General features: G+C 45.3%; 1 protein-coding gene across 2 annotated transcripts in view; it reads left to right on the forward strand.

Annotated features, from left to right (window-relative positions):
• BORCS5 (BLOC-1 related complex subunit 5) overlaps nt 1-25,239 on the forward strand; it is an 89,067-nt gene extending 63,828 nt beyond the window's left edge. The window contains exon 4 of one of the 2 annotated variants that reach the window (XM_075901143.1): nt 396-4,207. In XM_075901143.1, coding sequence (XP_075757258.1) covers nt 396-542 — 147 coding nt within the window. In that variant the 3' untranslated portion in view covers nt 543-4,207. Of the gene's footprint in view, nt 1-395; nt 4,208-24,393 lie in introns of those variants that run through there. The other variant, XM_075901139.1, reaches the window with a different exon arrangement.
• The last annotated feature ends 1,135 nt before the right edge of the window (nt 25,240-26,374 follow it).

Here is a 26,374-nt window from a genome sequence, read left to right on the forward strand (position 1 = left end):
AGTTGATGGACATAAAATCTTAAAAAAACAACAAATGGTTTGGTAGCATTTTATAGACTAACAAAACATGTAGATCATGGTATGAGCTTTTGTGTGCACAGCCCACTTCTTCAGATGACCGGAGTTTTGAGTTTAGGATGTGCAGACCCAAATGGGAGAGAAGGGAGGTGGGGGGGGGGGGGGAGGAGGGAAGAAGGAGGTGGGAGACAGGGAGCTAGAGGGAATCAGTAAGTATCTGAAAGTTGGGTAGTTAAAACAAAGCAGATAAGAATCAAAGTCAATTGATAGTATCTTTCCTGACAAAGGAGTTTACACAAAGAGGAGTGATAGAAATGTAGCCGTGTTAGTCTGGTGTAACTAACACAGCTACATTTCTATCACTATTCTACATTTAGCCGTTTGGAATGGAAATCCATCAACCATATGAAGAAACTTGCACAGATACAGACAGACATCATCTTTCTATCCAAGTGCAAGAAGATGGACATCGTACCCAAAGGACTGAAAGTGAACAATCCATTAAGATCACCATACTATACTGACTACAATGAAAGACTCTGCCTCATGTTATCCAAGAAATTAAGGAATCACCTGATAAATATTTTATACAAGAAACAGAAAAACATCAAGAATGACATTTCTAACTTAGAGCGTCTCATCTCAAGACAAACATCCACACCAACTGACACCTTGCAAGACTTTTGTTCCACCAGACAAGAAATCTACTATACACAAAGAGGAGTTTGCACTTTCAACGAGTATTACGTTGATAGTGCCCCAACCACCCTTCATCACGATTGAGTCCATTATCATGTGAGTTGAATTTGCAGATGAACTCTAATTCCATTGCTTCTCTGTATCTGGCTAGTTGAACTGGTTTGTGACAACACAGCCACTTGAAGATCTTTTAAACAGTGATTAGGAAGATTAAAGTGTTCCCAATAGGTTTCTGTATGTTTCTTTTATGTATATCTGATTTGTGTCCATTGATTCTTTCCCGCAGAGACTGTCCAGTTTGTCCAGTGTGTATATATAGAGGTGGGGTATTGCTGGCATTTGATGGCATAGATCAAATTACTGGATGTGCGGTCAAATGACCTATTGATTTGGTAGCTTATGTTGTTGGCTCCAGTGATGAATTCGCTAATATAGATATGTGGACAGAGTTGGCATCGTGTTTGGTTACAGGGCTGGCTAGTCTTCTGGATCTTGGTTGGGTTTTTATTTATTTGTTTCCATAAGAGGATTTTACATCAGAATGGAAAAAGGAGGGACTAGACAAAGTGACCAGTTGAGAGGTTCCATCATTCAGACTTGAGCCATTAATTTGAACAACTTGATTCTTCGTCTCCTCCTGCCTCAAAATTGTAGGAAACATGATAATGAGAAAAGGTGTAAGGAGTAGAGATAAAGAGCTTGTCCACTTTATCTATGTGACACCTTTGCACTCCCCTCTTGTCTGTTCCTGCCTTGGGCCCCCTATTTTTATGGGAATATGTTTTTGTATGTGCTTAACTTGAATATGCTTTGTGCAAAATGAGACTTCTAATCCCTGTGAATGTGTACATTCTATTCCTGTATTGGAAATTAGAAATATGAAGTATAATCCTGTTTTGTTGATCTAGGTGTGCTAGTGAAAGCCATTTGTGGTACTTGAGGAACTTTATGTCCCAGTGCTCAAGGCAATTATCTGTGAATCATTTTGTGCTTGCTGTAAACCTGGACTACAGTTGATCCTGTCAAGACATGTGATCAGGTCACCTGATACTGGAATCCCTTTCGTATGTGATCCTTTTTCCATGGGGGTGTGAAAGGGTTGAAGCTGAACACAAAGGAATCCTGCCTTGAGCAAAATTTATGTATAGGCAGGGAACCAGACAATAGGAAGTTATCAGATGCCAGACTAGGGATGTGAGCAATTAGTCGACTACCCGATAAGCATAGTTGGGTGGTCATTAGACGAGTCGCTTCCCCACCCTTACTGCCTCTAAGGGGGTGAGCAGGAGCCGATGCTGGGGAGAAGCCAGGTTAAAAGCCGGTTTCCCCTCCTCCAACGTCTCCATGGGGAGCATGGGAGGCAGAGGCAACCCTACTGCTGCGCCTCTTCCTCTGAAATGTACAAGAGCCATCTGCGGCTCTTGTACGTTTCAAAGGGAGAGGTGCAGTGGGATAGCGAGTGCCCCCCCCCATCAACAAACTGATTAGTTGATTAATGGAAATTAACATCCCTATGCCTGACACCAAGACACCCCCTGCTTACCACCAAGATGACTGCAAGAAACCTCTTAGACTAAACTGGGCTGGGGAGGGAAGAAAGGATCAGGCCCAAACTAGAAGGCTGCCGAATTTGTGTGAGAGAGGGTTAAAACTACAGTTAGGGTAAGAAATTACATGTAACTAGATTCTTAGAATATTAAGCTTACCTGGAATGTATTTTTTTTTTAAATTTTGCTTAGTAACTTACTTTGATCTGTCTTATCATTTGCAACTACTTAAATTCCACTTTTCATACTTAATAAAATCACTTTTGTTTATTAATGAATCCAATGTAAATAATTGTTACCTGGGAAGGGGGACAACAGATGTGCATCTCTCTTTCACTGATAAAGGGGACAAACTTGTAAGCTTGCTCTGTAAAACTTTTATGCAAAATAAGATGGATTTAGCTGGTATTTGGTCTCATTGGAACTGCGCATCTGGGTGCTGTGTCAAGTCAAGGGATGTAAAAGGTTAACCGATAAGCCTCACCTGGCTTACTGAGTTCCAGTTAACCCATAGGGGCTGGAGGAGCTCCCCACCCGCCCTGGCTCAGCAGGACGAGCTGGTGGGGCAGTTTAGAGGGCAGACAGGTGGGCATATAGTATGTTCAGTCTGTCAAATGCCAGTTTCAAGGGGAACTCTGTGACCCACTCGGTCATAAGCACCTCCATTTGAAAAGTTATAGCAGACTGTTCTAGGCCTTATGGAAGGGAAAAGGAATCGCTCTTGGCTCCAGGGGGTGAGACTGTGAATAATAATAATGGAATCTGCAGCCTGCAAACTTAATGATGTTGACTTTGAGAGGGTATTTTACATAAAAACCTTTCAACTTTAAAATGAAATAGTTTCATGAGAAATGTCTTAGTAATGGTCTTGGTTCTTTTTTAAAATCAAAGCTTCAAAGATTATTGGACAGATAGAAGAACAACTTGCATAAAAATCTCCTTGGTTAAAATAATTAGGTGTTCTGATGTGCTGGAAATGAAGATCTGACAGTTACAGTGAAGGAAAGTCTTCATGGTAAATAACCTTTACAAGAACTGCAGTCTGCAGCATTCCAGCTGGGGCTGGATTTGGGAAATTTTTTGGATGACTAATATGGCATCATTGTAAGATCAGGAAATGGGGCAGTCGGAGGTTATATTTTGTAATTGGAGGTTATGTTTTGTTATAAAACTATTTGCTTAATTGAAAGCAGAATTGTATGAGTTAGCAGTGGTCTCACTTTCTAAAACGGATTCAGTTTTTTTCTGGGAATGATTGTAGAAAATCCAATCCTGTATTATGTTTTCTGTAGAGATTTGCTATTTCAGCACAAAGGTATGAGGATATTCAAAATTAAATTTAATCAGTCTGTGTTTCAGATGCATTTTAAAATTTGTTTTTTAGCATTTGATAAAGGTGTACTCTGAAAGGCACCAGCCCTTTCTACTAGAATGGTCCATCTAGCTTGTTATCTTGTCTTCCAGCCATGGCCAATGTCAGATGCTTATGCTTCATAGGGAATGAATAGAATAATTAGCAAGTGATGCATTCCCAAGCTTTCTGGCAGTGAGTGAAAGGTTTAGGGACCTCTGGAGCATGGGATTGTGTCCCTGATTATCTTTTCTAATAGGCATTGTTGGTCCTATCCTCTATGAACATGTGTAATATATTTTTGAACCTAATTATACTTTGGCCTTGTAACATCTCCCGACAATGAGTTCTACAGTTCTACAGGTTGACTGTGCATTGTGTGAAGAAGTATTCTTTCTTTTTTATGTTAAAGTTGCTGCCTATGGATATCATTGTGATCCCTGATTCCTGTTATGTGAAGGAGAATATAACACTTCCTTCATGATATTATAGGTCTCTATTCCATCTCTCTTAGTTGCTGCTTTTTTTTTCTATATTGAACAGTCCACATTTTTTTAAATTTGTCCTTTTCCATATCCCTAATCATTTTTTTTTTTTTTTTTTTTTTTTTTTTGCTTTTTTCCGAGATGGAGTAACCAGAGCTACACTCAGTATTCAAGGGGTGGGTGCCCCGTGGATTTACCCAGTAGCATTATGTTTTCTGTCTTTATCTAATTATTTTTTAATGGTTCCTGACATTCTGTAAACTCTTCCGATTGCTATTGCACATTGAGCAGATGTTTTCTTTAGGTCTAAATTAGCTGTTAAAAATAATAATTTTGTGTGTAGGTGGGTTTTCAGTTTGCATTACTTTGCATTTATCGACATTTGATGTTCATCTGCCATTTTGTTGCTCAGTGGTCAGTTTTGTGACAACTTTTCACAGTTTGCTTTGTATGTAATGATCTTGAGTAATTTCACATTATGTGCAGACTTTATTTAGCATCTCATTGTTTGTTTCCTTTTTGAGGTCATTTATGAATATGTTGAACAGCACAGGTCCGAGTACAGATCATTGTGAGACCCCCGCTAACTTTTTTCCATTGTGAAAACTTCCCCATTGCTCCTACCCATTGTCTCCAGGAGAAGACTTCCCCTTCAGTCTGTGACTGCTTACTTCGCTTAAGAGCCATTGGTGTGGGACCGTGCCAAAGGCTTTCTGGATGTTCAAATACCATGTATCGACTGGATCACCCTTCTGTATGTTTGCTGACACTCCGCCAGAATTGTAATAGATTGATGAGGCATGGCTTCCCTTTACAGATGCTATGTTGGCTCCTCCCAAAGTATTGTATTTCTTTGTGTCTAATTTGGTTCTTGACCACAGTTTTGACCAGTTTGCCTGATACTGAAGTTAAGCTTACTGGCCTGTAATTGCCGGTGGCACTTTTTGTTCCTTTTCCTTTTTTTTAAATCGGGGTGTATATGTTTAGTTTGAGTCTCTAATATGGTGTTTTTAAATAATCTCCATGCTGCTTGTAGGCATTTCATTCTTATAACTGTTCCTTTTAATTTTCATGTAGCTAGCTCCCTCATTTTTATGTATTTCCCCTATTAGAAGTTGGATTTCTTTGGTCTTTCCCCCCCACAGTTCCTGCTGCCCCCTTGCATTCAGGGTTAGGATCCCAGTGCCTCATGGGACAAAAACATTGTTGTGGGTGGTTCTGGATACATGTTGTCAACCTCCCATGATGCACTTATCTCCTCCCTCCCCTCTTTTCCCTGCTTGAAAGCAGCAGCAAACAATCATTTCACACCCTTTTCCACCTGGCTATCTGTGCAGACGCTATAGCAAAGTAAGCATGTACCATGCCCAGCTGCACACTGCTCTGGCAAGATTGCACATACCAAGGCTGTTAAATTTAGATTAACTGGCCAATCGAATAGTTGAGGAAATTTGCATCAGCTGTTCGATTAGTTGATAAGCCTTTGCCTTTGAAATGCAGCAACAGCCCCAGGGCTGTTCCTACACTTCATCAGCAAAAACACTATGGGGAGCATGGAACTCAAGTAGTCCCCCGCTGACCCCATGCTCCGTGGCGTTTCAAAGAGGCTGCGCCGCATGGAGCCAACAGTCAGCTGAGGAGTGCTGTTGCTTTGAAGCACCCCTTCTCTTTCCACCCCCACCACCTTGCTGCCTCTTGCTGATAGCAGCAGCAAGTGGGGGTGGGGGGAAACGACTAGTCGACTAGGAGCTGGTGTGTGTGGGGAGCCAGGCTTTGGATGTTTGAAAGGTTGCTGGTGTTGTTTGCTTACAAATTAGACCTCAGTGAAAGCAATATACCCATTGTTTTTGCTGTCTGCTCATAATATCTGTGAAACAAAGGGAGATGAGTTTCCACTGGGGCAAGGGATTGAGTTGGATTGCCTGGCAGACAATTTTGAGCAGCCAGACTCCAGAGCAATAAGAAGAGCACGTTGAAGGGTTCTGGGTCTCTGTGCTCCTTTCAAAACCACTTTCAGCAATGAGCCAGAGTAATGTCACACTTATCTGTGGTGTTCCTTAACAAACCATCACTTCCAGTTTCTCCCCTGTAAACTCCTCCCCTGCCAGCCGCTAGGGCTACGTCCGCATTGGTGCGATCTTGCGCAAAAGCGCCTGCTTTTGCACAAAAACTTGCTGCCTGTCTACACTGGCTGTGAGTTCTTGCACAAGTACACTGACCTTCTAATGTATGAAATCAGGGCTTCTTGTGCAAGAACTCTGACGCTCCCGCTCAGGAAGAAGCCCTCTTGTGCAACTGTTCTTGCGCAAGAGGCCAGTGTAGACAGGCAGCCAAGAGATTTTGCGCAAGAGCCGTCCAAGCGGAAAAAAGCCCTTGTGGCCGCTTGGACACTCCGTACGTGCAGGCAGCTCCGGACTTCGTGGTAACCCGAGCAGACGCAGACACAGCCTGCAGAGGCCATGAGGCAGAAGCACCTCTGCCACCCAGCTCTGCCGCACGGCTCTGCTCCCTCCAACAGCCACCAGACCACCCAGGATGGCCGCTCCAGGGGTGGAACAACCACCCACATCCCCAGTGAAGGAGGCCCCAAGGGGCACAAAGAGGCGTGCCCCTTCCTGGTCCCCAGGGGAGATTGAGGTCCTCCTGGACCTCTGGGCCGATGAAGAGGCCCTCCACAACATTCGTGCCCATTGGAAGAATGCGGACATCTTCCGCCGCATGGCCCAGGCGCTCTCCGACCAGGGTCATCCAGCCCGGACCCTCGAGCAGGTCTGGGCTAAGGTCAAGGAGCTGTGCCTGGGCTATGTCCGGGCCAGGGGGCAGGAGCCGACACGTGCTCCCATTACCAGCGACTCCACGCCATCCTGAGTGAGGCACCACCCCAGGGACCATCGGTGCCAGTGGACACCAGCGGCACCCCACCCCCCACCCCGTCACCAGGCTCAGCGAGGCAGGGGATGAGGAAGAGCTGCCCGATGGGTTGGAGGAGGAGGAGGACCAGGGGAGCACTGTGACCCTCCAGCTCGAGGTCCTCTCAGGCAGCTCGGACGTCTCCCGTGTGTCATCAGAGGCCGGGGAGGGATTCGCTGGTGAGTGTTGCACTTTGCACTCATAAGGGCGGGGGGGGGAGCCAGGCGCCTGGGGGGGAGCAGGAGGGAGCGTCACTCAGGTAGCATGAGCTGCACGCTGTGTAGCATTAGCAGTATGCAGCACCTGCAGCCTGGTGACCGAGTGGCACGTGGCTGCGGCAGGCAACTCCAGGGCACGCCTGGGACCATGCTGCTCACACACATCTGGACTGGGGGGGAGGGTGGATGCTGGCTGGAAACAGATGGGGATCTGAGAGCCCAGACCACGTCTGCCATATGTGCTCCCAGGCACTGTGTGGGGATTTATCTTGCTCCCTGTCGAACACCATTGATTAGACCAAAGCCTTACAGCCTCCCCTGGCAGGGAGTTCCACAGATTAACCCAATACGCGTGCCCTCCCTTCCCCCCAAGGGGCCAGGACACAGATCGGTGGTTAAAATACGTGGAGGAGCACCCTTCTTCAGTGGCAGTCCTGTATGCAAACACACAACACGGGGGGGAACGAGTGGGCCCAAGCCATACTACTGTGGTGTCACCTGGGCTCGGGTGGAGGGCATGGGGTGTGGGCTGCCTGACTGACCCATCCTTTCCTCTGTTCCCTACAGCGGGACCAAGCAGGAGGGGGGGACCCTCCAGTCCGGTGGCAGCGGCAGCACCCCCAACTGCCCAGGCACCAAACTGGCGGGTCCGGCAGCAGGACCAAGTTCTTCGGCGGCATGTCCAGGCCGTCGAACACATTGAGGCGGCCATCACACGCTGGGTGGAGGTGGACCTGGAGTGGTACCAGCAGGCTTGGGGCCTCTTCCAGGCCCAGTGTGACCACATTGGAGATGCCATTTCCACCCTCACTGCTCACATTGGGCACACGCACCCGCCATCCCTCCCATAGTAATGCCCATGCCCCCTCTTCCTGCTGCCCCTCTTGCTCCCGCAATTCCCCCTCCTGATGCACCCCATCCTGCCCACTTCCCTGTGTTGCCTGCCCCGATGCGGCCTCAACCACACGTCATGGTCTGCCCCAGCAGAGGCAGTCGCAGGGGCCACCCCTCCCAGCAGTAGCTCCCTCTCCCAGTTCAGAGCCTCCTGCCCCCTCCCACTCTACGTCCCCCCTCCCTCCATTGTAAATAAAAGGTTCCAAATGTTTAAAAAAAAAGGGGGGGGGGTTGGTTGTTTATTCGGAGGTAAGGGGAGGGGAGAAGGTAAGGGGAGGGAGATCCTACTGTGGGGCCTGGGAGAACATCTCCGTCAGGGGCTCCTGGATGCGCACCCCATCGTGGTGAGCCTCGTGGATGGCAGCTGTGCATCCACTACCTCGGGGACATTCCGCTTACCCATCTCCAGACGGGTGAGCAAACAACGGAACCGGGCTTTCAGAAGGCCGAAGGCGCACTCCACCTGGTTGCGGGCCCGGTTGAGGCGGTCATTGAACCAGTTGTGGTCTGTCCACCCCATGTAGGGTCGCATTAACCAGGGCAGCAGGGGGTAGGCCGCATCTCCCACAACACACGTGGGCATGGGCACATCCCCGACAGTAAATTCCGTCTGGGGAAAGAAAGTGCCCGCCTCCAGCCTGCCAAACAGGCCAGAGTTTCACAGAATGTGGGCGTTGTGTGCCCTGCCGGACCAGCCCTCATAAATGTCCAGGAAGTGGCCATGGTGGTCCACGAGGGGCTGGAGTAAAATGGAGAAGTTCCCCTTTTTGTTTATAAAATGGGTTGCTCGATGCTCCAGGGCATGGACGGGGCTGTGGGTTTCATCCAGGGCAGCGAAGCTGGCCACCCTAGCCTCCACGTCCCGCAGGCGGATGAGTCGCTGGAGCAGGACATCGTTGATGGCACGGACAACCTGCAGAAGGGTGCAGAGAAACACAGGGGAACATATCACATAAGGGAGGGTGAGTGCGTGCTCCCTGGGGGGGTTCTCCCCCCCCCCGTGATGCCTTTTGTCCTCACACTCACACACACCAGGGCCCCCTTGCCCCACGGGCCAGCCCCCCCCCCCCAAGCAGGCCAGTGCAAGGGAGGGACGGCCCAAACCCCTGGGTGATGGGGCATTCTCCATCGCCCCAGCCTGGAGTCTTGCCTGCCCCTGGGCATGGAGTGCAGAATTTCCCCTCCCCCCCGGACTTACCTGCATGATGATGGCATTGACGGTCAATCTTCCCATCCTGAACTGGTGTGCCACCGATTGGTAACGGTCCAGGGTGGCCAGCTTCCATATGGCAATGGCAACCCTCTTGTCCACGGGGATGGGTGCCTGCAGCCAGGTGGTGGTTCTCTGGAGCGCAGGGGCGAGCCAGGCACTTAGCTCCAGGAATGTCTGCTTTTGCATCCAAAAGTTTCAGAGCCATTGCTGTCGTCCCATTGCCCCAGGACCAGCTGGTCCCACCAGTCGGTACTGGTGTCCAGTCTCCACTGGGGCCTATCCACGGTGGGGTGGGGATGCCACAGGCACACCATTGCCTCCCTGGTGAGGGAGTCCAGAGAGACCTGTGCCTCGAGGTGCTGGACGACGAGTGCAGCAGCATGGAGCAGCAGCTGCAGGCACTCCAAAATGGCCGGAAGGGGCCAGAGCAGGCACAAGGCCACCCCTAGTTCCATGGCACAAGAAGAGAGCTGAGGTCAAAAAATCAGCTAATGGCACTAAGGCACAAGGCTATGGTGTCCAACAAGGCAAAGGGCAACCACAACTAGAACTGTTATGGCTGTCAGTCCCTGCAAGAGATCCTAAAGCATGCAGTAGGAGAGAAACGGCTGTCTGGGGAGATCCCTTTAAGCACGTGTCTCAAAGGAGCTCCAGCCCCCACCCCCGGAAAGGGCTGGTGCCCTTTTGCCCTCTCCAAAATAGCTTTTGCGCAAGAGCATCCTGCCAGTGTAGACGCTCTCTTGTGCAAAAGCGCATCGTTATAACGATGAGTCCTGGCCAATATAGATGCTCTCTTGCGCAACTACTTTAACGCAAGAACTCTTGCGTTAAAGAGCAGTTGCGCAAAATCATGCCTGTGTAGACATAGCCTATGTGTTTAATACAGTGTTTCCCAAATGGTGTTCTGTAGAACCCCAGTGTTCTGCAAAGTGAAAATAAGGGTTCCGTGAGAAAATTCCATTACAATAACATTTTATGATTAAATAAAATAATAATAATTAATATTATGGTTTTTTAAATGTGTGCAATTAAACTAAATGTTGATCTTATGACCTTGTTTAGCATTTGTTTATTATTATCCGTACTTACTTGTGGTCTACTTTTTCAGCTCCATATAATAGTCTGACTGTTTGGGGGTTTGCAAAATTCTTTCACGTTTAAAAGGGTTCTGTGGCCAAATAAAATTGGGGAAACACTGGTTTAATTAATAAAGAGCCTTTTCCTCCGTAATCTAAATTTCACTATGCACCCAGAGACAACAAAAGTCAGATAACACTGTAGGGAGGAAAAACAAGGCAAGTTTGCTTACAGATGCTATGCTAAACAAATAAGATGTAGGAAAGGCCATCTTTCGGTCCTTGTACTCTCCCCTGGTGTTGAGTGCAAGGGATACCAAACCCTACTATCCTCTCACCTCATAGGACATTTTGGGGATGAGGATGTAGAACTGGGTGATGATGACAACTGGTTCAGCACATGCTGGAGAGGGAGGGACTCGAGCATCTAGCTAACTTTCTTGAATTTCAGCCAAGTGCCTCAAGTCTGATTGCTCTTTCATAACCCATAGTATCACTTCCTGCATAGTATGCTTTTCTTCCCTGCATGCTGTCCTGTCCTCCCTGACCATGTCCAGGTTCTTGGACAGTGTAATCCTTCCTACTCTGAGCTCCATCTTGTGTCTCTTGGAGGCACGCATTAACTTATTGACTATGTCCTCCCAAATTGTCTTTTTCTGCCTTCTAATCTGGGAAAGTCTGTCCCAGTGTGGAGAATGCATAGATGAATAGGGTTTTAGCTGCAAGGAATTTAAATCAAAGGGTAGCATTGATAGTGAATACATTGTTACTTGTGCAGGGTTAACTTTTTATATTTAAAAAAAAAAAACACCTCAATACACTTCACTGCAAGTCACTTTGTAATCATAATGGCTGGAGTCCGTTTTCTGCTCCAGCCACGGTGAGTAAGGCCATGAGACATGGATTAGAGATCTTGTGCTGCTGCTTTTCTGAAGATCTCCTTGGGATCACAGGTTAGAACTTGAGAAAAGCCCCCTTTCTCCTAGCAACCTGGATGGTGCTTGAGAAGATGCACCAGTGTCAAGTCCCCTAAATAGTTTGTTACAAAAGCAGCACTGGAGTGGAGGAGAAAGGGGAGATGAACAGGAGTCATTTTTTTACGGACTACTTAGGTTAATGGAAGGGTCTTGTATTGTAGACACATGTATTAGATCACCTTAACATGGCTTCTGTTGACCTAAGTTTGTAGTGAAGACCAGGCCTAAGTAAATGCTCAGCCTTCCGGTTGTTCTTAATTTGCAGCTTTACTCTTTGTCACCAAAATAAGACAAGAAGAAGAATTCTGACCGTATTTTCAGGAGGCTTCGTAGTAGAATTGAGTGATGAGAGATCTGTCCCATCTTATCTTGAGTCTGTTTTGTTAAGGGGATTCCAGCTGGTTAGAAATATGGAAGTGCTGAATAGGGGTCTAGAGAGAGAAAGAGAGAGAGGTTCTTATGGTCAGGATTTATGGAAGGTGCAGAAATGCACCCTGTACACAACAACCTAGAGAAAATGTTCACTTTACAAGTTACAGAAGTTAATTAAAACACCTTTCTTGTGTTGCTTTGAGTTTATATATGCACAAACTGCATCCAAAAATAGGAATGACCTTGGTTTACACACTCTGCAGTCCTGGCTAAATGTTAGTTTAGACCAAGAGTGAGCAAATACTGGTTCATGGGTGGAATCCAGTTCCCCAGGGTAGCACCTGGCAGGCCACTGATATATTTATCTGTGCCTCTGTGGATACAGTCGATTGCAGCACCTGTTGGCTATGGATCGCCGTTCCCAGCCCATGGGAACTGGAGGAAGCGGTGTCCTGGTCCACGCCGATTCCCAATCTATGATTTGAACCTGTGGAGGTGCAGGTAAATATAGTGGTGGCAGCCAGCAAAGGGCTACGGTGCTGTTTTATTGCCGCCCCTGATTTAGACACTCCAACTTTTGACATCGTGATGAGCAATCTTTTAGATGTATGTAGAGACACTCCATTGAAATAACTGAAGATCGAGGGACATGGAATTTGTTCCTTCGTGTATGCATAGTATAGATTCAGGTGTACTTTTAAAATCCTAGTAGGGCAGTTTTATCCAATTAGAATAAATGTTCTCCTCTCCTCACTCAGATTATATCTCTGCAGAGTATGGATTGAATGAGTATTTGGCATTGTTTGCAGCAGAGATAGGTTTTATAGATAGAAAAGGAGAGGGTTGAGGTAGGTTTTAGTTTTGGAAGTGATAAACAAATCCTGAAATCATCTGTTTTGCAAATGTTAGCCTGGTAACACTCAGAGGAAAAACTGTGTCCACAATTGCTTTTGCACAGCAGGGTTCAGGCTTCCTGGATCTCTTTTGTGGTGTTATGCACTGACCAGGATACTCATCCTTTAAGTTTTTCATTTTCAAGCACATACAATAAGGAGACAGTAGGTAGTACCTATTTTCACCATGATATTGTGTTACCCTTGCATAACACTTTCAGAAATGTAATTTGTCAAACACATTTTCTCTAGTTTCTGACAGAGAGGGTCTGTCTTCAGGTTAAAGTGTATTTATTTAAAAATTTCCACACCAGCTCATCATGACTAATATTCCGTGCAATCATGTTCCCATCTGTCATTTTCAGACGTGATTTATGTGCAGCTGCAAGAAGAAACTCATTCATTCCTAGCCAGACACCTGATAGTGCACAGTAGAGGCCATTTATGTTAAAGGGCATTGTTCTAATAAGTGAGTTTTGCAGAATAAAGATCTGTATTTAATTGCAGTGTTCTCTGAGCAACACCATCATAGAGTTAGTAAACCTGCAGAAAAGGCACCAGGAACAAGAGAGACCTGCAAAAAAACAGTTTGGGATATCTCATTGGGCTCTGCAGGGTCATTATTGAAAAGGAAAAAAAAATTCAAGAGGGGCTGGAAATAACAAAGCATTTTTGTGTGCAATATATTTTCCTGTCACTGTCAACATGGCAAATGCTGCTTGAAAAAATTGCCTCGAACCTCAAGAGTCATGAAACTTCCATTTTTTCATAATCTCAAGAAGGGAAGGGAAAATATAATGAAAGTGGCACAGGAGAGGACAAAATTGAGATCAAAATTAGAATCTTTGATCTCAACCTCCCATTGCTCAAGATATCTGTGTAATAGTGCTAGAAACTCCCACTGGGTCAGGAATGGGAATCATTTAGGCTATGTCTAGATCACGCTGAAGTTTTGAGAGAGGATATGCAAATTCCACAGGAATTTGAAGATCTTCTTCTGATCTCACTTTCGAAAGCGGACCCTGCAGATCCCAAGTCAAAGTAGTCGGGACACTTTTTTTTGGGGGGGGGGTAAACCCCCCCTTTTAAAAAAGTTGTATAAACCTCGTTTTTTGAGGAAGAATGGCTTTTTGAAAGGGGGGGGGCCTTGCTGGGGAAAAAAAAAAGCATCCCAACTACTTTCACTTTTGAAAGCTCCACTTTCAAAAGTGAGATCAGAAGGAGTTATGCAAATTCCTGCAGAATTTGCATAGCCTCTTTCGAAACTTCAGTGCAGTCTAGACGAGCCCTTAGTTTTGCTATACATTATTTTTTGTACTGTGCTTTGAAAGGAAGCTAGTGTCCAGTGTCGATCTGAATCCTCCATTTACCAAATTAACAAGTACATTCCGGTCAGCAAGATTGGTCAGAAATAATTGTGGGGTGAAATGTAGTTAGGGGCTGTGTGTGTAAATTGTCCCAAAATGCCATGAATTTTGAGATGGTTGTCAAGATATCCATGAATGGATCCTCTGATTAATAATTACCCCCCCCCCTGCCTCCATCATAGGGGTGTCAGCTTGTTAGCCCCTAAACATAAGAACAGCCAAACTGGGTCATACTGAGCTGTCCATCTAGCTCAGTATTCTGTCTTCCGACAGTGGCCAATACCAGATGCCCAGAGGGAGGGATCAGAACAGGTAATCCCAATGTGATCCTCCCCTGTCACCCGCTTCCAGAGAAACAGAGGCTAGGGACACCATTCCTACCCATCCTGGCTAATAGCCATTGATGGACCCAACCTCCATGAATCTACTCAACTCAAGCACTTTCTTCTGGGCACAACCAGTCCTTATTTTCCCCTGCAGGTTCACAATAGCTGCTCCTCAATTTGAGTCTCTGTAAAGCATTCCTCTATAGATTTCAGTCCCTTTTTCACTGAATGCTCCTAGAAATAAATGCCAGGTCTGTCATTCCCCAAAGGAACATATATATATGAACACTAGCTTGTATGATTCTGTTGAAGTTCAGTATCTTGCTTAATATCCCCACACTCGGATATATTTATAGTAGAACACCAGAATATATTTATTCTCCTAGATTCAAGTAATAGCAAGAATGTTGGAAACAAATGTTTCTATAACACAAAAAAAAGACACGCTTTCAAGAGACTAAACTTAACAGGCTTTCTTCCTATCTAAAGAAATTTCTCTTCTCTTCCCCCCGCCCCAGCAACATTTTAGCTAAGTTTGGCTGAAATCCCCTTTTCATAAATGTAAATGGATATGTGTGTTTACTCCCTAGCTGCAGTATCCTCTTTCCTTTCTCATTATAGCCCCAAAGCTCCTTTTGTATACTCTGAGACAGTGCAAGTCCCTGTGGCTTGTTTTTCTTGTGTTCTGCTGCAATGTTGGAGTTGCATCTCTTCCATAGCCTTGTTTGTAAATAGTCATCCTCTGTTTTGGCTTACACTGCTTCATTTACATATGACACAGAGAGAGAGGTGAATAAGTGTCTCTTGTCTGGCAGACAACCCATTTCTGCACCTCGGCTGGTGACTCATATCTGGATACAGAATCTAAGGATGTGTTTTCAGTATATTTCACAGTGGTATTAATGACCAGCATGACCCTGGCTTTCATTTAATACCTCACTTGATATATTTGGTGAACTAGAAGGGCCATACCAGAATCAAGACCTTCATTAACCCCCCTTTCCAGTTGGCATTAAGGGTTCTTGGGTCTCACCTTCCCCCTTAAGTTGATGCAGTGGAGTTAGCCACTGGCTTTTCTGGCCATAACTCATTTGCCTGGACAAGGCATCTTTCAGTGTATATTCTCTCCTTTTAATATGCACTATTGGCATGTCATGTGTTTAGAGCAGTGTTCCTGGGTAGTAGTTTGGGGTTAGATACTGAAAGAGAGAATGTTTTTTCTGGTAAATAAGGACCTGAACTGCTTGATTGCCCACATAAGAATATAATGTTCTCTTTTCCGTGGTAGAATAATTCTTTTATTAAAGAAAGCAGTGGGAATCCTTTTGCTACTTCCCCCTGTTTGCATCAGTACCACCTTTTAAAGGAGTGTCTGGATCATCAGTATATAAGTCAATTATTTTGTCCAAAACCTGGACTGGGCAGAGCAGGCTCTCTTGACAGGTTTTGACAAAGTAAATAAAACCCTTTCTAAAACTCTTTTGTCTACCCTACTGCAAGTCTGTAATAGCAGTCACTGTGTCACTGAAACCATGCACAGAGAGGCAAGAGTAGTTAGCCCACGCCTATGAAAGACTGGACTTGCTGTTTAGTCTACAATCTAAACCAGGGGTTTTCAAAGTTGGGTGGTTGGCCTGGCTGGTTAAGCCACTGGTGAGCTACAAGATACTTTGTTTATCCAAACAGCCATAGGCACAGAGCCTTGCAGCACCCATTGGCTATGGTTCACCATTTCCAGCCAAGGGGAACTGTGGGTAGTGGTGGCCCAGCCCATGATTTGTCTCTTTAATTAGCTCTATTTCTAGCATGCTTTGTATTTTTCTTACGAATTTGTTCATGCATTTTCCAATGGTCTGATATGGCCTCCTAGGGGAAGGCTGGGCTCCCACAGAGTATGTCTGTACTGCAGCAGACACCCCTGTGAGACTATAACTTTGCAGTGCAGGTGTTTGACTCAGGCTGGAATCTAAGGCTTGGTATCCTTTTTTTGTGCCTCATTACAAAGAGTAACATCAAATGATCCTTCACAGGCATTGTGGTCATACCATACTTTCTGTGCAACTTGGCTTTTACTGACGTTTAGGTAATCCGTTTTCATCTGACCGTAGATGTATCCTAAGCTTCTGCAGATATTCAGTCACTGGTTTCTCCCTTAGCCTCAGTGCCATCCTCACAGAGATCCCTGAAGAGATCCAAGGGACCTCTGACCTTTTCCCCCCATACAGGAGAGCAAATGGGGTGAACCCAGTAGACTAACGGGGTACTTCCCTCAGCAATTAACACAGGGTAGGTAATATTATAACCCAGTCATTTGTCTTTTTGATTGTGTATATTCCCATCATGTTTTTTTTTTTTTTTTTTTTTTAAGAATCCCATTGAAGCTTTTAACTAAATTGTTTATGGGTGATATGGGGCAGAGCTCAGCTGTTTAATCTGATACTTGCACCATAACTCAATAAGCAGCTGGGACATTCAATTTGACTCACAATCTGATAAGAGTTGTTTAGAAAAACCTTCTGCGCCTAACATAGTGAAGAAAGCCCCAGTCACTGTTTCAGCCTCTAAAATAGACAAAGCAACTGGTATTTTATGGGGAAATACACTATTACTGATATATTTCTTTCCTCTCTGAATTGCTTGTGGCATTGTCCCAACAATATCCATGGCCACTCTGGAAAAGTGTTTTCTCGATGTTTGGTAATGAGCACAAGGCAGTCTTGTGTGGCCCTACAGGCTTTTTCCACTGCTGGCATAAGTCATAAGTATTTCTTTTCCTTATTCTGAAGGCTGGGCCAATAAATACTCAGAATATTGGGCTGCCTTTAACTTTTCATACATCATCTCTCTGATGCCCAGTGACCTGCACGAGGGGTAATCATGGTTTAGTAACATTAACTCCATACAAAGCTTAGTGGATACAGACAGTTGTTTGTAGGGTTCTCCTGGCCTTCTGTTTTCCCCTGGGGTGCTTTTTCTGTACAACCTTACTACTTGTACAAAACCCCTTGCTCTGTTTTCTGGATTTGGGGCTTGATGAATATGGTTCCTTTCATGCTTTTTAGGGAAAGTAGTCTGCTTCCTGTTCAACATCAAAAGCTATTTGGCTTTTGCTTCCAAGGAGGTCTCTTTCTGGCAATGGGAAAAGGTGGATCGAGATGCAAAACTATTGTCTGCTGATAGGAAAGGTGGATTCTCTCTCTTTCTCAGTGTTCACTCCTGGGAACTTGGAGACTCATTCTTTTTTACTACTAGTCACAATATTAACAGCTTTCAGCAGTGAGATTACAACGAACACATCAGCTGGTAAATGCTCAGAACTCCCACTTATGCCTTCCCGTTGCAATTGAACGCATGCTAATGGCGCTGTCATTTGAACCTGACCTAATGATAGCAGGCTCACTTTTTCCCCAAAGAGCATATTGCTTTCCTACATCACATCTTTCCTGATTAGGGAGTGCCTAGCTCCAGTGTTTTGCCAGCTTGGACAGACAGTACCGTTTGCTTTGGCCATTTTAATGAACTCTTTCTTTACCTCCAAGAGGTCAGACCTGAACCAGGGCTCCCTATCCCACCAAAGAAATTTCTGATGTTGGGGTAGAAATATGAACTCAAAGAGAGAGTTCCAAAGTCATGCAACAGTCAGTCATAGGACACTCCCTTTTCATGGGATCAGGGAAAGCAGATGAGTAATGTTTTCTGAGACCACTGTTTTGGATTGGAGCCCTAGGAGGGGAGCAATACTGGAGTCGGGTGGACTTTGTCCCCCCTTCCATATTCCTGTGGACAAACCAGGAACCCATGTTTACTCCAAGTTGTTTCCCTTTACTTTGGGGGCCATGCTCTCTGCATTGCCTTGTTTTTTACATATCAGTCAGCTATTTCTGCAGCTGCTTCTACTCATACAGGAGTTTTTTCCCCACACAGCAGTTCACGCTTCTTCAGCAGAAACCTCAGAGAACTACTCTTAAGCTATTAAGTCCACTAATTTGTCATGGGTGTTTGCTCCTTACCCTTAATCGTTTTTTTTCAAATAATCCACCATTTTATGCATATATCCCCCGTGACTTAATTTATCAATCATTTAAGGTTCCTGAATTTGAGGTGTTAAGCCCCTGGGGTAATTTGAAACCATTTATATGGAAACAATTTAAAAACCTCACATTTCATAGCTCTACTTACATCCATATCATTAAATACTTGTAATACTTTCTCCAACAGTTTGGAGAGCATAATAGTCATTCTCTGGTCCTCAACAATGTTCTGTACTCTACAGTAGGGATGGAATAGTATAGTCAATTAACCAGTTAACTGATAAGCAAAAGCAGTGCAGAGTAGTAGCGGGCTCCTCAGGAGTGGGGCTGGAGCACACTGGCTGCTGGCCCCACCCCCATCGACTATAGAATAGCCAAGTAACCGATAAGAGTTCATGAAGTTTAACTGACTGTTCAGTTAACTGATATTTAACATCCCTATCCTGCTGAGCCTTTCCAAGGTGGTCAACTATTCCTCAGTGCAGTAAGTTTCCTTGTAATTAGGTTACAATTTGCTCCAGCTTTGTGATCTTACTGGGTTTCGTATCTGCATCTCCAGCATCTTGTGTACATGTTAACACTCCTCATATTTTTGCTCTTCCATCTCCAAGCTCCCTGATGTGCAGCTTCTTGGGCTATTCATTCTGCCTCTGCTTTTTGGCTATTTGCAGCTTCTCATGTCTGGTGCTCTCCTCCTTTTCTGCTATCAGGTTCATCCTGGTGAGCTTCAACTTCGTGGCTGTTTCACTGAGGGATATGCAGCTAGGCTGTTCGTGCCCCTTTGCGCTCAAGCTCTTTTGTTGGATAACCTTGATCTTTTGGCTATCCATTCCGCATTCTCATTTGGTATTTGCTTTTTTTTTTGTTTGTTTCTCTTACCCAAAATGAACAGAAAACAACACACTTTTCTACATCTATTCCCAATTTTCTCTCTTCTGAACTTCTTAGAATCTAGTTTGCAAGTGCTTTGACTGTGATCTTCAGCTAAGCAATAATTTGTCTCAGGCCTGCTGAGTACATTGTTGTGATAGCTCTTGTGATACCCAGAACTGAACATCACCTTGTTATACCCCGGCCTCATCTTGAGTCTTTTGTGCTTAACTTGGTGTCATCTTCCAGCACCACCAGCCTGTTAACAGTCCAGTTGAGCCCTGCCAGCCCTTACTATGCTTTGTAGGTTAACAAGGAAAGCACCCGAGTCCCTTGGAAACAAGCCCCTATAGATCATTCAGTCCATTCTTCGCTGAATGCTCACAGTAATATTGGACCTGCTGTCCCCAAAGGAATAGTACGCACTAACTAGACTGAATGCTGCAGTTCAGGATCAGCACCTTGCTTAATATTGTAACACTTACATATGCTTATAGTGAAAGCCAGGATACAGTTATGATCAAAGATTCAAACGATACAGTAAGAATAAAACAAAATCGTAACGCATTTTCTACAGCCTTAACTTAAATAAGTTAATCTCCCATATCAAGAAATTTCTCACCTTCAAAGTCCACTGAAACATTTCAGCCACATGTGGCTGAGCTCTAGTTTTCATTAATGTAAACTCACTGCCTGTTAACATTTCATGCTTCTAAGAAATAACCTCCACATTAGTGGCCCAGTGATCATGGCAGTAGACTAGGAACAGGCAGACCCAGGTCTATTGTTGTCTCTGCCATTGACTTGGGAGAACTTATTTTAAGAACACTGGGCTTATACCTGTTTTTACTATGTTATGCTGTTAAGACTGACTTTTTTTTTTCTGGTGTGCGGGCGGGGGGGGGGGGGAGAGAGACACTCATGTTACTTTAGAAGTACAAAATCAGGGAAGCCTTGATTTGGCAGGATGAATTATTTTGGACAGGAGAAAGGGAGGGGAGGAAATCTTGGAGGATGCGTACACTGAGTTTTTGTATCCTAACTGATAAATACCTTCCTTCCCCCAAGTCCCAGTAAAGGAGGTTTGTCATGTTGCTCACACTCTGGACTGGCATTTAGGAAGTCTGTATTTAGTTCCGGACTTTGATGCAGACTTCTTCTTTGTCCTTGAGCATGTTGCTTAAGGCCTTATTGAAGGCCTATTAAGGTAAAGGAAAATCATTGATTTTGGAGGTGCAGCTGGCCTTACGACAATGACTGGCCCAAATGCACAGACAGACATTGGCATTACAAATGGATGTTAACATAGAACATGATTTAAAAACAATAATTAAAAAATTCCATTTCCTCTGTCAGTTGCTCAAATTTCAAACATATTATGAGATCAGTAGGTGTGCAGTTGCCATAGTCTTCCAGAATATAGACAACCTGGATTATGCATGTGGAAAACAACTGCCACAAAGCAAACTCACCCACCTTTTTTTGGCAGTGGGACTGACTTTTTTTTTTTTTAATAAACTTTGTCTGAACATCCACAAGCAGCACAATCCCAGTGTTTTTTCAAGTTCAAACTTTTTGTGTCTCCAGTTCCCTCAATGGGGATAATGACTAGGGCCCCATCAAAGTCCTAATCCATTTTGTTCAGTTTCAGTCACAGGGATTTAAAAATAGTAAATTTCATGATTTCATCCGTTGACACCTGAAATGTCACAGTGTTGTTGTTGTAAGGGTTCTGACCCAAAAGAAGTTTAGGAGATTAGGGGGTTCCAAGGTTATTGTAGGGGGTGTTGCAGTACTACTACCCTCACTTCTGCGCTGCTGCTGGCATGGCAGCCTTGCTGCCTTCAGAGTTGAGCAGCAGGAGATTGTGGCTGGTGGGCTGGGGCTAGCTCTGAAGGCAGAGCTTCTGCCAACAGCAGTACAGAATTGAGGATGGGATGGGATGGCCATCCTTACTTCTGCACTGCTGCTGATGGAGCACTGCCGTCCAAGCTGGGTGCCTTTCCACTGCCACTCCAGCCACCTAGCTCTGAAGGTTATTACAGAAGAAAGGGTGATCTCCCTAAAAATAACCTTATGATCCCCTCAAGCTCCCTTTTGGGGCAGGGCCTGCAATTTGAAAAATGCTGGCCTCCCCCTCCCCAGAAATCTGTTTAGAATAGGGTAAAAGCACATAAAAGACCAGATTTAACGGGGAGAGACAAGATTTCACAGTTTGTGACGTTTTTCATATCTGTGAATTTGGCAGGGCCCTGATAATACTTATCAACATTCACAGAGTAGCTAGAGAACTATTAATAAAATGTGCTATACAGAAGCTAATGCGTCCGATTATTTATTTATGTTCCAGCCTTTGTAAAGATAAGCTTTGCCTGTTTGGGGTTTTGAGGCCAGATGAAAAATGATCTTAAGGAAAATGTCACTACCAAAAGAGGTATCTATTTCAGGCCCTGTGTTGCTCTGTTTAATAAGGCATGTTGAAAAAAAATTTTTTGAAAGGATTCTAGCTAGCTACCATATCACAGTACTCTCTCTCATTAAGTGGGTCCTTTCTAGGCACTGGCTTGAATTTACTTCCATCCCAGGCAGACCTGGTGGCGGTCAACTTTTATACACTACAATTTACAGAGCTAACTCAACGTATTGAGCTAGAGTTTTAATGGAAACCCCTAAGCAGGCTTAAATTGTTTCCACTCTAGTTGGCGTTTCCTGCTCTGCTGGCTTTTATTTTGTCTCGTGTGTGAAAGGGTAGAGAGAGGAATCCACAGGATGGAACAGAGGGGAAGTGTGGACTTCAGCCTTAGATAGACAGAAAGCAGGCTAGAAAGAATGAAAGGTTAATTGGTAGAGTGTCCAGCATTGGTGGAGGTGATAGAAAAAATGCTCCTAACTCCACAGGGCAATGAAAGAGACATACATTATTTTAATACTGCTTGTAACTTCAGTTTCTTAGCAAAATATTTTTGCCTGAAAACTTTTGCCTTGAGCCCTTCCCTGCTGTTTTTCTTCCTGAGCTCTTGCCAGACATTGCTGGTGTGGACTGCATCAGTCAAATTCAGTGGTCTTTTAACAAATGTGGTATTATGGACCTCCTCTCGCAATTCACAGGCAGGACTGTGGAGCAGCTCGAGCTGCACTGGGCAACCAAGACTAGTGAGGTAAGCTGCCCTCCGTTATCTCTGTGGGCTGTGAGATTGAAATCTAGTGGTGGGAAACCTGCAGGCTGCATGTGGCCCATTGGGGTTCCACCTGTGGCCTGTGCATCCCCTCTCTGCCCCTTCTCCCAAGCCTCTCCCCCTTCCCTTCCAACACTCTGCTGTAAACCAGCTGATCCCAGATCTTGAATGCCACGCATCAGGCAATCTGTGGCATTCTGAAAGTGCAGCGAGGGAGGAAGAGGAGTAGATAAGTGCCGGGCTCCAACGTATGACAAGGGTGGGGGAAGAGGGCAGAGATGAAGTGTGGGCTGCAGGTGGAGCCCCAGTGGGCTGCCTGCAAGCCTCAGGTTGCCTACCACTGAGCTAAAGAGGCTGCTCCCTGAGAATCCTTCCATAGCGCATGCCTGGACAGGACCCAAGCTGCGTAGGGATAGGGATGCCAGATGGTTTAACCAAAAATATCGACACCCCCAACCCCCCTGCCCCAAAAAAAAACTAGGGAAAAAAAATCTGTTGGGTGGGGGGGGGGAGACCAAAGTTATTGAGCAAAAAAAAAAAAAGGACGCTGAGAGTTGTTAGTTATTAAGCAATTAAAAAAAACAGCATGGCCCCTTTAAGAAAAGTCTTTAGGCTTTTTGCTGGTGGCCATCTTGTTTTCTTGATGGGCACCAGAACACCGCTTCCCTGCGGAACCAGGTAAGTGGGGAGAGCCGGGGGCCTGGAGAGGGGCTGGGCCCAGTTGCTGAGTGTGTGTAGGGTTGCCAGGTGTCTGGTATTTTTGCATTTTATGCACATTTTAGGTGTCCAGTATTTTCTGAATTTTTTTTTTTTTAAACCGGACAAGAGGCGAAAATACTAGACTGTCAAAGTCAATACCGGACACATGGCAACCCTATGTAGGGAGTGCTATGTGGGTAAGTGTGCAGTGCAAACTTGGTCAGCAAAGCTTGCGAGTTTGTACATCACTGTGGAGCCTCTGGTTACTGGAGTCAACACCCTCAGTCAAATGGTAGCCGTAGTTAGCTGAAATGAGCAGTCATGGTCAAACCTGTTCATACCAGCAGAACAACAGACACGGTGCTAATTAAGGAAACGGAAGGTATTCCATGATCAGAAATCCTTCTCTTCCTCCCATGTTACACTAGTGTGACTGGATTCTTGAAATCCCCACTATGCAAGCCCCACTATGGTAACTTGAATGGGTGGCCATGAGAACAGAAGGCCTGTGGGCCATCATATTGGCACTCTCCTCTTCTTCATATAGGCCCCACTTAGCATTTCTTCCTTCGTGACTGTGGTAGTAGGTTTTTTTTTTTTCTGCAGAGACTGAATGTAGTACGTTCACAGCTCTGTATATTTATCCTACTTCAGCTGATGATTGACTCCCACTTGCCAATGTTGCATGCCAGAGACAAGACCTCTGCCTAAGTGCTTGGAAATACCAGAGTTTGAAGAGTCAGCAAACTGAAGGGTGTGCAAGTGTGTGATCATATGACTGAGCCATGGCAAGCGTGGGTATTTGGGGTTTCGGAGTGTTTGGAATGTAAATACTCCCAAGTGCTGTGAATGAGAGAGATGTAGACACGAGATGTCAATAAGCAAATTTTTTTAATACAGGATTTATCCTGTCAGTCATTTTGTTATAAATGACTAACAGCTGGAATACTTAATAGGTTTAAAAAATGTTGATTAGAAAGTTGGGAACGGATGACTTGTGTGAATTACTTGGAAAATGAAATAACTTGATATAAATGCACAGTGTCGTGCCAGCACTAACTGATCCATACCACTTCCATGATGGGTGGGTACACGCTCTGTCTAATTGTATAGCGAGGCAGGTGAGAGCTGCCAGAGAAGCTCGGGTTTATAGCTGCCAGTAGATCACTGGTAAGTAAATATTTGGTCACTGGTAAGAGTCCCCATGTCCTACTAAAAGGCTAGAGATTCCAAATGCCTAATGTGGCCCTTGCTATTTTGTTTTTAAACAGATGGATCTCTCAGTGGAAACGCTCTATAGCTTCATGCAGGAGCGCCAGAAAAGATACGCCAAGTATGCAGAGCAAATCCAGAAGGTCAACGAGATGTCTGCCATCCTCCGCCGCATCCAGATGGGCATTGACCAGACCGTACCGCTCATGGAGAAGCTGAACAGCATGCTGCCTGAAAGCGAGAGGCTGGAACCTTTTACCATGAAACCTGACAGGGAGCTCAAGTTATAGTCTCGCCAAACTCCCTTTCCTCACCTTCTTGTCCAAACATTCAACACAAGGAGACACTTCCAGCACACCCTGTTGGCAGTCCTTTGGAACAGGCAGCTTTGCTGCCTGACTTTTTGCCAGGCTTTAAGATGAGGAAGAGCTGTCTCAGCAGCCAGACTGTGAATTGAAACAGTACAGCCAGGAATAAAGGAGCTCCCTATTCTGATTGTTTGGAGAAGAAAATATACCCTTCCTTTATCCCCACTGCACCATCATCTGTACGGAAACGTGCTTTGGTGTGTTTCCTAGATTAAATCTCAAGAGGAACAATTTTAGAAAAATTTGAAAGGGGTACTGGGTGTAATAAACCCTGTAATGTACTTCCCATGCCACTGGAGATGTGAACAATTAGATGGCTGGCAGATCTTTCCAGGGCTGGGGAATAATTGTAAACATGTATTTTATAGGTGAAAATGTTGAGCCAGGAACTGACTTATTAAATCTGCCTGTTGTAATTAACATGACTTACATAGCAAGGAGGTTTCCCTTTTGGTTGTAGTCAGGATCTCGTTCATTGAGGCTCTTATTTTTACAGGCTTACTAATTTATGGGGCTGTAAATGAATAACTGTTCCCATTCCATGTGTCTGTGTCATCATTGTAATACAGGCTGTGCTTTAACCTCCCTCACCCCTGCCACCTGGTGAGGCTACTCTGGGACATTTACCCCGAGCATTTTTATCGCAACTGTGACACTGTTTTTGTGTTGCATCAGGAGATGACTGAGAGGTGATGGGAGCTTTTAATGGGCCAGCCAAATTGTGTGCTTGCTGCTGCCTTTGGAGTCTGTAGTTATATCTTTGAAGGGAGGCTGAGGTTTGTGTCTGTTGAGCTTGGTGCCATAGTTCGTCTGCTTTTGTCGTGAGTGCCATGTTCCACAGCTATAACCACATAGCCCTTTAGGATTGCCCTCAGCAAGTGGCTCCCAAGACGGCCACAGACCGCTTTCCCTCCATTGCAAATGCCTTGCAGCTCTGGAAGGGAGGCGGTGTGCTTATGTTGAGCTTTGCGCTGGATCGTGGACACTTCGGGGCTCAGTTCCTTGGCAGTTCAGTTCACCTCTCTGTCCAATGCTTTCTCCATCTCTAAAATGGAGGTAATGGTACCTTGTACGATGCTTTGAGATCACTAGAGGAACAGGGCCATGTAAGCCATGAATATGTAGTGACCTGAATGGCTGCTTCATGATTAATCTTTCATCAAAACTGAAGAACCATCCCCAGCTTTTGGCTGGTAGAAGCTTCAGGGGAAAAAATCAGGGCCCGTGATCAGTCCCAAACTGATGCATGCAACTTTCAGCACAGGATGCTACTGAGAAGGTGAAACCCACACCAGTACCTAGCTTGGGTAATCGGTATACCATTCCACAGGGCACATGCTGCAGTAGGGGTCCTGAAGCAGAGTATGGTTCCTGCTGGCTGCTTTGAACACCCCGAGTCCAACTGCAGCTGTAATAGAGATTCTCTGTAGGTAGGGTGTATGTGGGTCCAAGCTTTGCAGCAGCCCTGGTTCACTGGGTTGGCCTCTCTTTGAACCCAGAGTTAGTCTGTATCTCTGAGGTCTGTCCCAGGCAGCATTTCCCCAAAGATACCCAGTTACTCAGTCTTCTTCTGTGTGCTGGATGCAGAGTAGCTTCTAGTCACAAGTACAGCCAAACTGCCTCCCCTCTAGAGCAATGAGGGGGTGGGGTGGGGTGGAGCAGGGGAGGAGAG

The sequence above is a fragment of the Pelodiscus sinensis genome, chromosome 1 (genome assembly GCF_049634645.1).
Source record: "Pelodiscus sinensis isolate JC-2024 chromosome 1, ASM4963464v1, whole genome shotgun sequence".
Taxonomy (NCBI): Eukaryota; Metazoa; Chordata; order Testudines; family Trionychidae; genus Pelodiscus; species Pelodiscus sinensis.